Source organism: Octopus sinensis, linkage group LG3 (assembly GCF_006345805.1).
Source record: "Octopus sinensis linkage group LG3, ASM634580v1, whole genome shotgun sequence".
In the NCBI taxonomy this organism is placed as follows: domain Eukaryota; kingdom Metazoa; phylum Mollusca; class Cephalopoda; order Octopoda; family Octopodidae; genus Octopus; species Octopus sinensis.
Genome location: NC_042999.1, coordinates 136,064,750 through 136,077,403, shown reverse-complemented (window position 1 = coordinate 136,077,403; position 12,654 = coordinate 136,064,750). Strand labels below are relative to the sequence as shown.

At 34.3% G+C, this 12,654-nt stretch overlaps 1 protein-coding gene across 6 annotated transcripts in view; it reads left to right on the top strand.

Annotated features, from left to right (window-relative positions):
• Positions 1-12,654, top strand: part of LOC115209732 (transmembrane protein 245) — a 482,091-nt gene that overhangs the window by 267,859 nt on the left and 201,578 nt on the right. For 5 of the 6 annotated variants that reach the window (XR_004998339.1, XM_036501362.1, XM_036501365.1 and 2 more), the window contains exon 10: positions 3,138-3,179. The exons of the other annotated variant lie outside the window; for it this stretch is intronic. Coding sequence is in view for 4 of the 5 variants with exons in the window: in XM_036501362.1 (XP_036357255.1) it covers positions 3,138-3,179 (42 nt within the window). In the remaining variant the exon portion in view is untranslated. The remainder of the gene's footprint in view (positions 1-3,137; positions 3,180-12,654) is intronic. 6 annotated transcript variants of the gene reach the window in all.

Sequence of the window (12,654 nt, the reverse complement as noted above, 5' to 3'; positions counted from 1 at the left end):
CTTAATAATTACAAAAGTACAATGAATTATCTCTATTTTCTGTTTGTTTTTTTTTTATTGTTGTTGTTATTTATTTTCCGAAACACTTCTCTTGCAGTAATTATCTATCTTGTAGCTAAGTAGATTTCTTAGACAGCAATAACCTTTTGAATTTGTGATACTACTTTTCACCTGTTTAAGTAAAGGTCAAGAAAACTGGAGAGTCAGAAGTGAGCAAGCAAGTTAACATTAGGTGATTTAATGCTTCAATTAAAGATAGACTGACAAATTATAATATCAATGTATCTACTTCATAGCTATACATATTAATTATTTTCTCGACTGGGCTTGTGGAGTTGGCAGAAATGATGAAGTGATGCACTAAATATATTGCAGTATTTAATTTCATTCCTCTTGGTTCTGAATCCAAACGCTTTTTTTTGTTTTGATTTTTTTGTCCCTCATGGGGTTGTAAAAAAGATAACAGTAATATACTAAGGTTAATTTTTGGTGAATCTACCACTCTCCATCAAAAATTAGCTTAATGTCTAGTAAGAAAAAAATATCCATTATCTTCTATGTTGCAAAATAGTTATTATTTCTTTGCTTCTACTTCATTGTATTTGACAGTCTGACCTCATGATATAATCTCTCCCTTGTTATGTGTGTCATAATGACAGCTCTTATTATGAGCTTTCAAGACATGAACATCATTTCAATTATATGTAAATTCATATACACTCATGCACACACATATACACATATATATATATATATATATATATATATATATATATATATATATATATATATATATATATATATATATACATATATATATACACATATAGACATACATGTATATATATATATATATATATATATATATATATATATATATATATATGCATATATACATAATATATACATGTAAGAATTATATGTAAATGTGTTTTTCTCTTGCAATTCTGAAGAAATGTGGTGGGGGTGGGGACCTATAAAGGATTGTCTAAAATTAGTATTGATTTCTAATTTAAATACAAGACCACATATTTACAGGGAAGAGGGATGAGATTGTGTCATCTTCATACATTTCTCATGAGCATCAATGGCACAAGCGAAATAATAAATTACTTCAACCAAGACATAAAACTTGGCCACACATTCCATTTGTTAGGAATTCAGAAATTTTTTTATGCATTTTTTGTTTTAAGTTTTTACTTCATATGCAAATGTTTCTTCCCTTTTTTGTCTGTATTTTTGTTATGTCTCAAATTGTCTGTCAAAATATATTCATAATCTCAGTATTTGAGATTTCAATAAGTTTTTTGCAAGTGAGATGCTCAAATGGTTAATGCAATTGACTGTCTTCTCAGAGGCCATGAGTTCAAATCCATTGCTGGCATTTTGCTATTTTTTTTTTTACTCCAATACTTTAATTCCCTCAGGTGTCAGGAATAGGTATGAGATCAAATCTGAACCAGTATCAAACAACAGTCTGCCAAATAGTCAGTTTAACTGTCAACAAAGAGTTACCAGATCAGTCTGGTTCAATGTCATACCACAGTACATCTAACAGCCAGGAATGGGTTCTCTTTACCCTTTCAGTTTGATATACCTTGGACAAATGGAAACAACAATGAGAAGAGAAGATTCTTTTCAGTTTTACATGGAACAGGTCTACTTTTCTAGTGCTGGTACTATGAGAAAATGCACCCAGTACACTCCGTAAAGTGGTTGGCATATGAATGAAGATAACATAGAGTAGAGAGAACTCATGGATCTTGCCAAGGATATGGCAACTTCTTTAGTGTTGGTGCCAGGATAAAATGCAGCCAATACACTTTGTAGGTGAAGGCACTTGGCTCAGTGCTAAGAGCATTAGGCTCATAATCATGTGGTAGTGAGTTTGATTCCCAGACCAATCTATGTGCTATGTTCCTGAGCAAGATACTTTATTTCATGTTGCTCCAGTTCACTCAGCTGTAGAAATGAGTTGCAATGTCACTGATGTCAAGAATAACATCAGTGGCATGGAGACGAGAGGCTGGTATGCATGGGTTACTGCTGGTCTTCCATAAACAATCTTGCCTTGGAGAGGAGCTTTCAAGGTGCATTCCATGGTCTTTCATAACCAAAGGGGTCTTTACTGTTTTTTACATTTTGTAAAATAGTTGACTTTAGGAAGGACATCCAGTCATAAAGCCATGCCAAAAGTGGAGCATGCAAGTGAAACGTTTTCTTTTAAACCATTTATGAGAGTAGTAACTCCATATAAGAACCAGCTTGGATTGTTGAGGACCTGTCCATCTCAGGCTATTACAGAATGCAGGTTTAAATCAATGACCATACTGATGATCAACAAGCAGTCTATTCCACACTAAATATTCTACACAGAAACACAATTATATTCACCATTGCTAGTAGTAATTTATTACTTATGATTGGATGTATAATTTCTATTTGCACATAGAGTTTTGAGAGAGGGGGAACAGGAGAATCATAAAGTTCACTGGCATTAATACTAACAGCACATTTCTTCGTAAATCCTCATATCAAAAGATACTGTAAGATTTCTTAAATATTAACTTATATTTCTTTCTCCAAGGAAGAAACACAACATCACCTAAGTTCAATCACATCATTATACATACATATCAATATATTGATATTTTTCTTTTCACCCAGAGCATTGTTTCTAATATCAATGCTTCAATAATATGGCTGCAGGTACACTACTGAAACTAGAACAACAATAACAAGTATATATATATGTGTGTGTGTGTGTGTGTGTGTGTGTGTGTGTGTGTCTGTGTCTGTGTGTGTGTGTGTGTGTGTGTATATACATACATATATATAGACATATGTATGTGCTTGTATGTTTTGTATACATATGTATATGAATGCATATATACACACAAAATATATGAATATTTATATATGAAATTACATGTTTACTTGAGTGTATATGTGTTTGGTTTAAAATGAAAATGTTTACTTTCCCTTCAGAATTCAACTCCAAATTATGAACCTTATATTTACTGCCCTGTAACAACTCATGAATGCCATATATTTAATTCATTTCAGAATGATAATTTCTATTTGACTCACCTAAAGGCCTGATGAAGACCCTGTATTTAATTGCTTTTGTTTTACAGAAAAGTTCCAGTGACAAATTAGAGGCTGCTCGATTAAACCAGGTTAGCTTGTGTGCACTGATGCTTTAAAATTAGTTTCATGGTTTTTGCCAACCACTGTTCCTTCACTATATTGAGAAACCATTTGAGCAATATCTTAGCTGCTAAAACTTAGCACATACCTTCTGATTTGTTTTTTGTTGTTTTTTTTTTAAATTAATATACATCTTTGTCTTTTTAAAAATGGCTTTTTACTTTTGAATTTTTTTGTTCTCTTTGCCTATTGCTTTTTCAGATAGCCAAGCACAATATTCCATCTCTAAGAATGTATAAGTTTTTACACATTTTTGCTAGCTTTTGTATATCTCTAATTATATTAGGTTGTTAAAACATAAATTGCAGTTGACATTTCTAATGATGTATCTGTTCAGATATTCAATTCTATATCTATGAATCAATGGATCCTAAAATATGTTTCTATCCTTCGTGTAAGTCACGTGATTCCAAAGTATCTATTATGTTCCATGCATGTGCAAAAGTTGGACATTGCTTAAAAAGAAGCTCAAATATTGAGAGCAATACTTTCTTTCCATTGGCCTTCCATTCAATTTGCTTACCATGATAAAAAGCATGAGCTTTCAAATATTAAGTCTTCAATTGATTTCCACACTTTTCCCTTGCTTGTTTTCTTTGGCTTCCACCTATGTATAACACACACACACACACACACACACACACACACATTTTAATTGAACAATGTCCTATAATGTTTTTGGACCACCCTTGTAGATTCTGTCTTCATTTAATATATCAAGGGTATCCTTGAACAACTACCTTCCATCTTTCTCCATCCTTTCAATGAAAACCAGACATCCAAAATGCAAGGGAGAAGGTAACGTGATATCTCTCAATCAAGAATTGAACTTGTATCATAGTCTCAGATTATTTACATTATCCTATAGGTTTTGAAGTTACATTTTCAGAAAATAACAAGACAATATTTATTGAAGTTGCCATGGAAGTCTGGAAAAAGAACAAAGTAATTACAGAGTAATATTAATATGAGTATCTCCATTTACACTGATAATTATTGTGTTCTATTTTAGTTGACTAATTATTCTGTTCACTTCCTATATTATTGATAATGGCAGTACCATATTTCATATTGAAGTGTATTTATATTATAGGAATATGGCCAAAAAAAGAACAAGCTGTCTTGCTAAACTATAGACGGTATTTTTGAGAATACCTAAAGCCATCTTAAGAGATAATTCTCACATGATATTCTCATCACTCTGCAGATAAAAGTATTGAACAGCTCTATGTATTCAAATTAGCCTGCAGGACTTGGACAGCAAGTCTTATTTCAACTTTTGACACAATGATAGCTTCCTTAATAAGTCACTGATATTTATATCTTGAACACTTCCTTATTGATATTTATACCTTTTACTGCATTTAGAATTGAGAGGAAAAGGGTAATATTTATGACAGCATATGAATATATTCTAAGCCTTTATTATCTCCAGTTTTACAGTTGCAAAAGAAGCAGATGAAAGATAAATGTCCCCCCACTACAAAGGACACTAGTCTGCTAGAGGCAATATTCCCTATAAGTGCTTGTGCCTCTGCTTGCTTTGATAAACTGAGGTCACATTTAAAAAATTTTGCCTGAAAATAAAATAAAATATCTGCAATTTGTTTGAACTTAAAACCTGTGGACTGATAGTGTAGTAGCTTACCTACACAGCAGTCACACCTCTACATTTTGAAACATGAATTAGATATGTACAATGTGTATGACAGTCCAAATTCTTTGCTAAATATGACAGTTGTTTGACGTCTTGCCATCTTATGTTTCATTTAAAGAGATGTACAAAGATAAGTGAAGACTAAAGACTTTGTTAGACTAATGTGGCACAAGCTACAATGAAAAATTGATAGCATGAAAGATATCAGAGATAGCATCTTTACTAATATCATCAGTAACACTTTCTGTGTACAAATTAGTCATAGCCTACATTTTGAAATAGTACCAAATGGGAAAATAACTTGGAAAGGTGTTTCAAAAATGTACTTGGAAATTTGGCAGTGAACATGTTTTCTTGAAAAATGTTGAGAATAGTAATAAAGTAGTAATACCTGCATGTGTGTGTGTGTGTGTGCTCATGCATGTGCATGAGTAAAGAGAGGAAACAGAGGAGTAAGTATTGTAAGAGTTTTGTTAATTGATTTCTCTACTTCAGAATGTTTGTGATGAAAGCATTATAAAAAATAGCAAGTGAAGTTAGAAAAGTCTTTTCTTTTTTTACTGGACTTAGGTCTACATTTGCATTTTCTTCATGATTCTTAGTAAACGTTCATTTAAGAATACTGTGGTAACCAGAACATGAGTATAAGAGAGTTTTTTTTTCTCAACCTATGAGGGGAAATTGATCCCTAAACAAATCTGTAGAAGTTCACAAATTGTCTGCTGTTCAGTTAGACATTGTAAGCTTTGTAGTATAGTCAGTAACAGTGTTGCCTGGCAAAAGATAAATACATGGTTTAAGTTTAGTAAGCTGGTCTGTTTCTTATTTCTGTCTCAGACTGGTGCTGTACTGAGTTACAAATCTGTAGTAAGGAAGAATATTTCTAGAAAGAATTTATTAGTGATTTCATCTTCTAATCAAATCAACATCAAAACACACAGACAAATCACAAAGAGTACATATGTGAAGATTTAATGCAATTCTATCAAATATGGAATATACTGGTATAAGAACATTAATATAACAAGTGGATTTTGTTGAGGATTCATAGCATAGTTGTAGTGACAGCATAAATGCATCAACCACAATAAGTGAGTTATATTTGTATGTTTGAATCTAAATATGTATTTCCAAAATAAATTTCTTTTGAAAGATGTTTGGAAAGGCCATCCTTTTGTAGTCTTCAGAGATGTTATATGTGATTTGGACTTAGAGCTTTGATAGAGCACTCATGTTTAAATGAAGATCATGTGTAGATACTGAAATAGCTCAATGGTAGAAGAGTAATCTCAACCTTTTAAGAAAGCCCAAAACTTTTACACATAATGATAGGGTGCACACTCAACCTTTCCAACACTGAGATAGGGGAAAGAAGCATGGAAATTCTCCAGTGAAAGTTGCTGATTAAGGAGAGTGTATGAGGGAGCTAGAGGTTACTCCAAGTAGATCCAACATAGGAACCAGCTTTTGAAGTTGGTAGCCACACTGTCAAAAGTGTCATTAATGATATAAAGCTAAAGAAAAGCAACTTCACTATCAGGGATTAGTCACATAGATGCTAAAAATATATAACAAAGTAAAGCATACTCAGGTCACACAGTGAATCAGGTAGAACAGGGAAGTACTACCTGATTCACTGATTATCAGAGCTGCATTCTCATTGATTGTTTAAGAGCAAAAGAGATGTTATTAGAAAGGAGCAACTACATAGATATTAAGGTGATAGACCAAGTTACAAAAGTAACAAAGTTATAGCAAACTAAATTAGGTAAAAAATTTGCTTAGATGAGATACAGCTTGAATCTGTGACTGGGGTGTGAACCACAAGTGCTCTCTTCTTAATGAGAAAACTTCAAGAGAGAGTCTTAACCTAGAGTAACTTAGCTAGCATTTGTTATCTGGAGAAAGCCTTTGACAGGATTCCACAATCCGTAGTCTTGCAGTCACTAAAAAAGCTGATGAATGTAGATGAAAGATTTGTGAGAGCCATACAAGTCATGTACAGAGATGCTATCAGTAAAGTGAGTTAGCAATGAATTTAACAAGGAATTTAGCATGCAAGTAGGTGTCTGTCAAGGCTGTTCCCTGCAGCCTCTTATCAATTATAGTTCTCCATGCTATTACATAAGAATTCAAATAGCTATCGTAGGGATTCTACACTGGATGTCTAATGTAAATTTTAATACTCAAAAGATGTAGTGGAATCACAGGCAAGGTGACAAACAAGAAACACTTCCTATATAACTGGTACTCTATCAATTATGACATTAAGTGTTCCAGTTGATCTGATCAACAGAACAGCCTGCTCATAAAATTAGCATACAAGTGGCTGAGCACTTCACAGACACATGTACTCTTAACATAGTTCTCAGGGAGATTCAGTGTGACAAGGCCGAACCTTTGAAATACAGGTAGTACTCATTTTTACTAGCTGAGTGGACTGGGGCAACATGAAATAAAGTGTCTTGCTCAAGGACACAACACACCACCTGGAATTGAACTTACAGCCATATGGGGGTTGATAAAATAAGTACAAGTTATCCAGGGGGTGATGTAGTCAACTTCCCCTCCCCTCAGAAACTACTGGTCCTGTGCCAAAATTTGAAATCATCATTATTATTAGTATTATTTTTTATCATTATCATCACTGTTGGTTATCATGGAAGGCAGTAAGCTGGCAGAATCGCTAGCACACCAGGCAAAATGCTTTGCAGTATTTCATCTGTTGCTATGTTCAGAGTTCAAATTCTGCTGAGGCCGATTTTGCCTTTCATCCTTTCATGGTCAGTGAAATAAGTACCATTTGAGCACTGGGGTCGATTTAATTGACTAGCCCCCCTCTCACAAAATTTCAGGCCTTGTTTCTATCGTAGAAAGGATTATTATTTTCATTATCATCTTCTTTCAATTTTGTTTCCATTTTTTGCCAAGTGTCTTCCTGACACCTAAGGCAGAGAAACACACTGTATATATTGGTAGGCCATTAAAATAAACACATCAGATTGTTCATTTACAAAGTCATGTAATAGAGAAAAAGGGGAAGAAAAACAGAGGGGAAAAAGGAAAAAAAATAAAAAAGTAAACAAAGAAAATAAAGGAGAAAAAAGAAAGAAAATTCACAGCGACAATGCTCTTCTCAGTACATGTGATGTACCATTTAAGACAATTTTTTGTACTTCTTATATGGATGGTAAGCCAGAGACCATTCTTAAATAATTTTCAGTTCCTTTTCTGATCATTCCAAGTGCTCCTATAATCACTGGTATTGTAACCATCTTGAGATGCCACAACTTTTCGACTGACTTTGATTAGCAAATCTTTATATTTTCTGAGCTTATCAAATACTTTTGCTGAGATATTATAATCACAGGGTATGCTCACGTCAATCAATAAACAGATTTTATTGTTTTGGTCTTCCAGAACAATATCTGGTTTATTTGCTTTGATGATCCGGTCTGTACATACTGGAAAGTCCCAAAGAATCATTACATTTTCTTCCTCAGTTACATCCTCAGAGTGATGCTTGAACCATTTGTCAGCAGTTTTGATTTTATAATGCCAACACATTATCTAATGTAGTTATTGGCCAACTCTGTCATGTCTTGATTTGTACTCTACAGGTGCTAAAACCTTACATCTAGAGATTAGATGGTCAACTGTTTCAATCCCTTTGTTGCAGTATCAGCACTTTGGGTCTACACACTATTTTTCATCACTTTGGCTTGATAGTTCTGGGTCAGAAAGCTCTGATCTTGAGCAGCCAAGATAAAGTCTTCTCTGAGCTCCATAGCCATTGATGGGTGTACTTCTGGTCAACATCAGCTTGTTTGTTACAGGCCACATATTTGCCATGCAGAGGTCTTTGTTCCCACCTATCAGCCAAGTGTTCAAACACATTTTGCTTTGCTATTGATTTCATCTCCTTTGCAACTACAATCACTACACTTCCATCATGCTGTTCAACTTGGATATTATGCATAAATTCACTTGAAAATTCTTTGCTCTCCTTTGTAACAAAATGAAGCTTCTAACGTCTTTCATGGTTTCCAGTGAGCTTTAGCATTGAGTCATTAAATGATTCAAGATATTTTGCCAGTCCTATTGTGGTGGTTTTGTAGATTTCATACTGGATCAACCCTTAACCTCCTTGAGCTCTGGTAAAGACAATCTGTGTCTGCCTTCGGGTGGTGCATCTTATTGCAAGTCAACAGCTTATGGATTTTCCTGACTATCTTCCTTATTTCACTCATATCCCAGTTCAACACATTGAAACTGTAAATAACAACTAAAACTGCTAAGGAATTTAGATCTAACACCTTATAATGTGCATTTAACTCAGATCTAGGACTGCTCGAACTCTCCTGTAACATTCCTTCCTGATCTTTCATGCTTGCATGCTAAATGCCAGTGCCCTCATTTATACCAAGGTATTTGTAAGTTTGTCCCTGCATAAGTTCTTTTATGACTGTATCAACATTCAACACAACTGAATGTGAGGTCTTCAATTTCCCTTTCTGAAAAGTGTCCTTGGCACATTTATCAAGACTAAATTCCACCCCAATGTCATCACTGAATGCTTTCACCATACATAGTAGTCCTTCAAGCTCATTATCATCTTTGCCATAGAGTTTTAAGTCATTCATATAAAATAGGTGACTTATTTTCTTGTTGCCAATTTTATATCCATACCCTGTTTTGTTAAGTTCACTTGTAAGGGGCATTAGGGCTATGCAAAAAATTATAGGTGAAAGTGAGTCACCTTGGAAAATGCCGCAGTTGATATTAACATTTTTTGTGATTGATATTCCATTAGAGTAGTATAATTGGAGATTCGTATTCCACACTAACATGCTGTACTTCAGGAAGTTTGAAATCACAGGAGAAATGTTGAAGATATCCAGCGATTTCAAGATCCATGAAAGTAGTATGCTGTCAAAGGCCTTTTTATAATTAATCCATGCAGAACTGAGATTTCTGCGTTTGTTATGACAATTCTCAAGGATCATGTGATTGATTAAGAGTTGGTCTTTGCATCCATCTGAGCCTCGTTGGCATCCTTTTTGTTCAGTGGTTGATTAAGAGTTGGCCTTTGCATCCATATGAGCCTCACCAGCACCCCTTTTTGTTCAGTAATTGATTTGCAGCCATGTGAGCCTTGTCAGCACCCTTTATTATTATTGTTATTATTATTATTATTATTATATTATTATTATTATTATTATTATTATTGTTATTATGATTATTATGATTGTTGTTGTTGTTGTTGTTATTAAGCAATGTTAAGTGGCATCTGAGTTCAAATTCTGCCAAGGTTGACTTCACTTTCCATTATTTTGGGGTCAATAAAATAAGTACCAGTAAAACACTGGAGTTGATGTAATCAACTTCCCTTCCATTCAAATTTATTGAACTTGTGCCAGAAATTATAAGCGTTATTATTATTATTATTATTATTATTATTATTACTTTTTTTTTTCTTCTTTCAAATTTTCTTCCATTTCTTGCCGAGTGTCTTCCCGACTCCTAGGGCAAAGAAACTCATAGTGTATATTGGTAGGCCATTAAACCAAACTCAGTAGTTCGTTCATTTTTTTTTTTTTTTTTTAAAGTTAAATTAAAATACATGAGCAGCAACAGTTCTCACATCGACAATGCTCTTCTCAATACATGTGATGTACCAGTTAAGACAATCTTTATTATTATTATTATTATTAATATTATTATTATTATCATTATTATTATTATTATTATTATTATTATTATTATTATTATTATTATTATTATTGAGTGAGAGAGCAGTGCATGCCATCAAAGAGACACTGGGGTAAAATATACGAAGCCCATTATACCTATCATGACTACCCGTCTGATAAGGGTACACCTGGCACATGCATCACAATCATGTGTGTGACATAGTGATCTCATATCAAGATAAACAGCACATGACCTTGCATGTGGAGCCCAGTTAGAATTTTCTTCAGGTTGAGTAACCCATCCCACTCAAAAGGTCCCTGAATAAGGGTTGTTCAAGGATGTTGAACAAAACACCCATGTTTCCAAAGGTGAATTATCCAAACCCCAAAGAATTCCTCACAACACATGGTTATGATGCTCCCCCATTACTTCTGCTTAGTGGCTGATGATATCATCATCCATTAAGGGACATACTCAACTGGTTAAGGTCAAACAACTGACAAGCAAATCTGTGGTATTGAGCAGAATATTTGGTGTAGCCCATCTGTTACTATTATTATTACTACTACTACTACTACTACTACTACTACTACTACTACTACTACTACTATTATTATTATTATATTATTATTATTATTATTATTATTATATTATTATTATTATGTTCATTGACTATATATTTTATTATACTGGCATTAGCTAATATTCTGTTAGACACTTCTGTTAGTTCAGCTTAGGTGCTCGCCCACCTATTATTAATGCATGAACCATTTGTTGTGTCAACACATTACAACACATTAACTCTTGTGTCCTTCTAAAAGATTACCAGTGTTTATCGCTTGTCTCTTTCCAACTAACTGTTTGAATTAAAATACAAGGTTTGGACATTGTTTTAATGCATGTGAGTAGATGTGTATGTGTATGTGCGTGTGTGCTGTGTGTTGTATGTTGTATGTGTGTTTCTAGAACACAATTTTCTCTTACCAGTAAATTTCACCACCACCACCATCACCATCATCATCCTCATCAGCATCAGCATCATCACCACCACCACCACCAACATCATCATTTTAACATGCTAGCATGGAAAATAGCATGTTAAATGATGATAATGGTGATGACAATGATGATATTCCATGCTTCCATGGGTTAGACAGAGGCAGATTTTCTATGACCAGATGTCTTTCCTAACACCAGCTCTCACCTATTTCCATTTAAGGTAGTAGCTCCCTAAGAGCAGACATGGTTTTACATAAGCTTAGAAACAAAAGACACTGTTTGCATCACAGTGACACTCATTTACAACTACCACTTGACTAGGATACACATACACACACTCACACATCTACATATATAAATACATACATACATACATTCATACATATATATATACTTTATTTAAAGCAGCAGAAAATTCAAACAAACCTGTTACTCTGAGTTTCCCGTTGCCGTTCATCGGACAGTTTTACTCCGGTATATATATATATATATATTATATATATATATATATATTATATATATATATATATATTAATCATCATCATCATCATCAACATCATCATTTAGCGTCCGCTTCCCATGCTAGCATGGGTTGGACGGTTCAACTGGGGTCTGTAAAGCCAGAAGGCTGCATCAGGCCCAGTCTGATCTGGCAGTGTTTCTACGGCTGGATGCCCTTCTTAACGCCAACCACTCCGTGAGTGTAGTGGGTGCTTTTTACGTGCCACCCGCACAGGTGCCAGACGGAGCTGGCAAACGGCCATGAACAGATGGTGCTTTTACGTGCCACCGGCACTGGGGCCAGGCGAGGCTGGCAACGGACACGAGCGTATATATATATATATATATATATATAATTTTAATCCAAACGGGAAACAAAAAAACAACAACAATGGAACAATTACAGTATTATTAAATAGGCGCTCAGGAAATGGAAGCAGGGAGGTATGACGTTTCGAGCGGAGAGCTCTTCGTCGGAAACATAAAGAAGGAAGAGAGAGAGGAAAGAAAGATCCCAGAGCGGGCAACAGGGAAAGAGAAAAAAGACGACTGGTGTTTACGAGTTGCACATGGTGACAGGCGGATGTTTACGA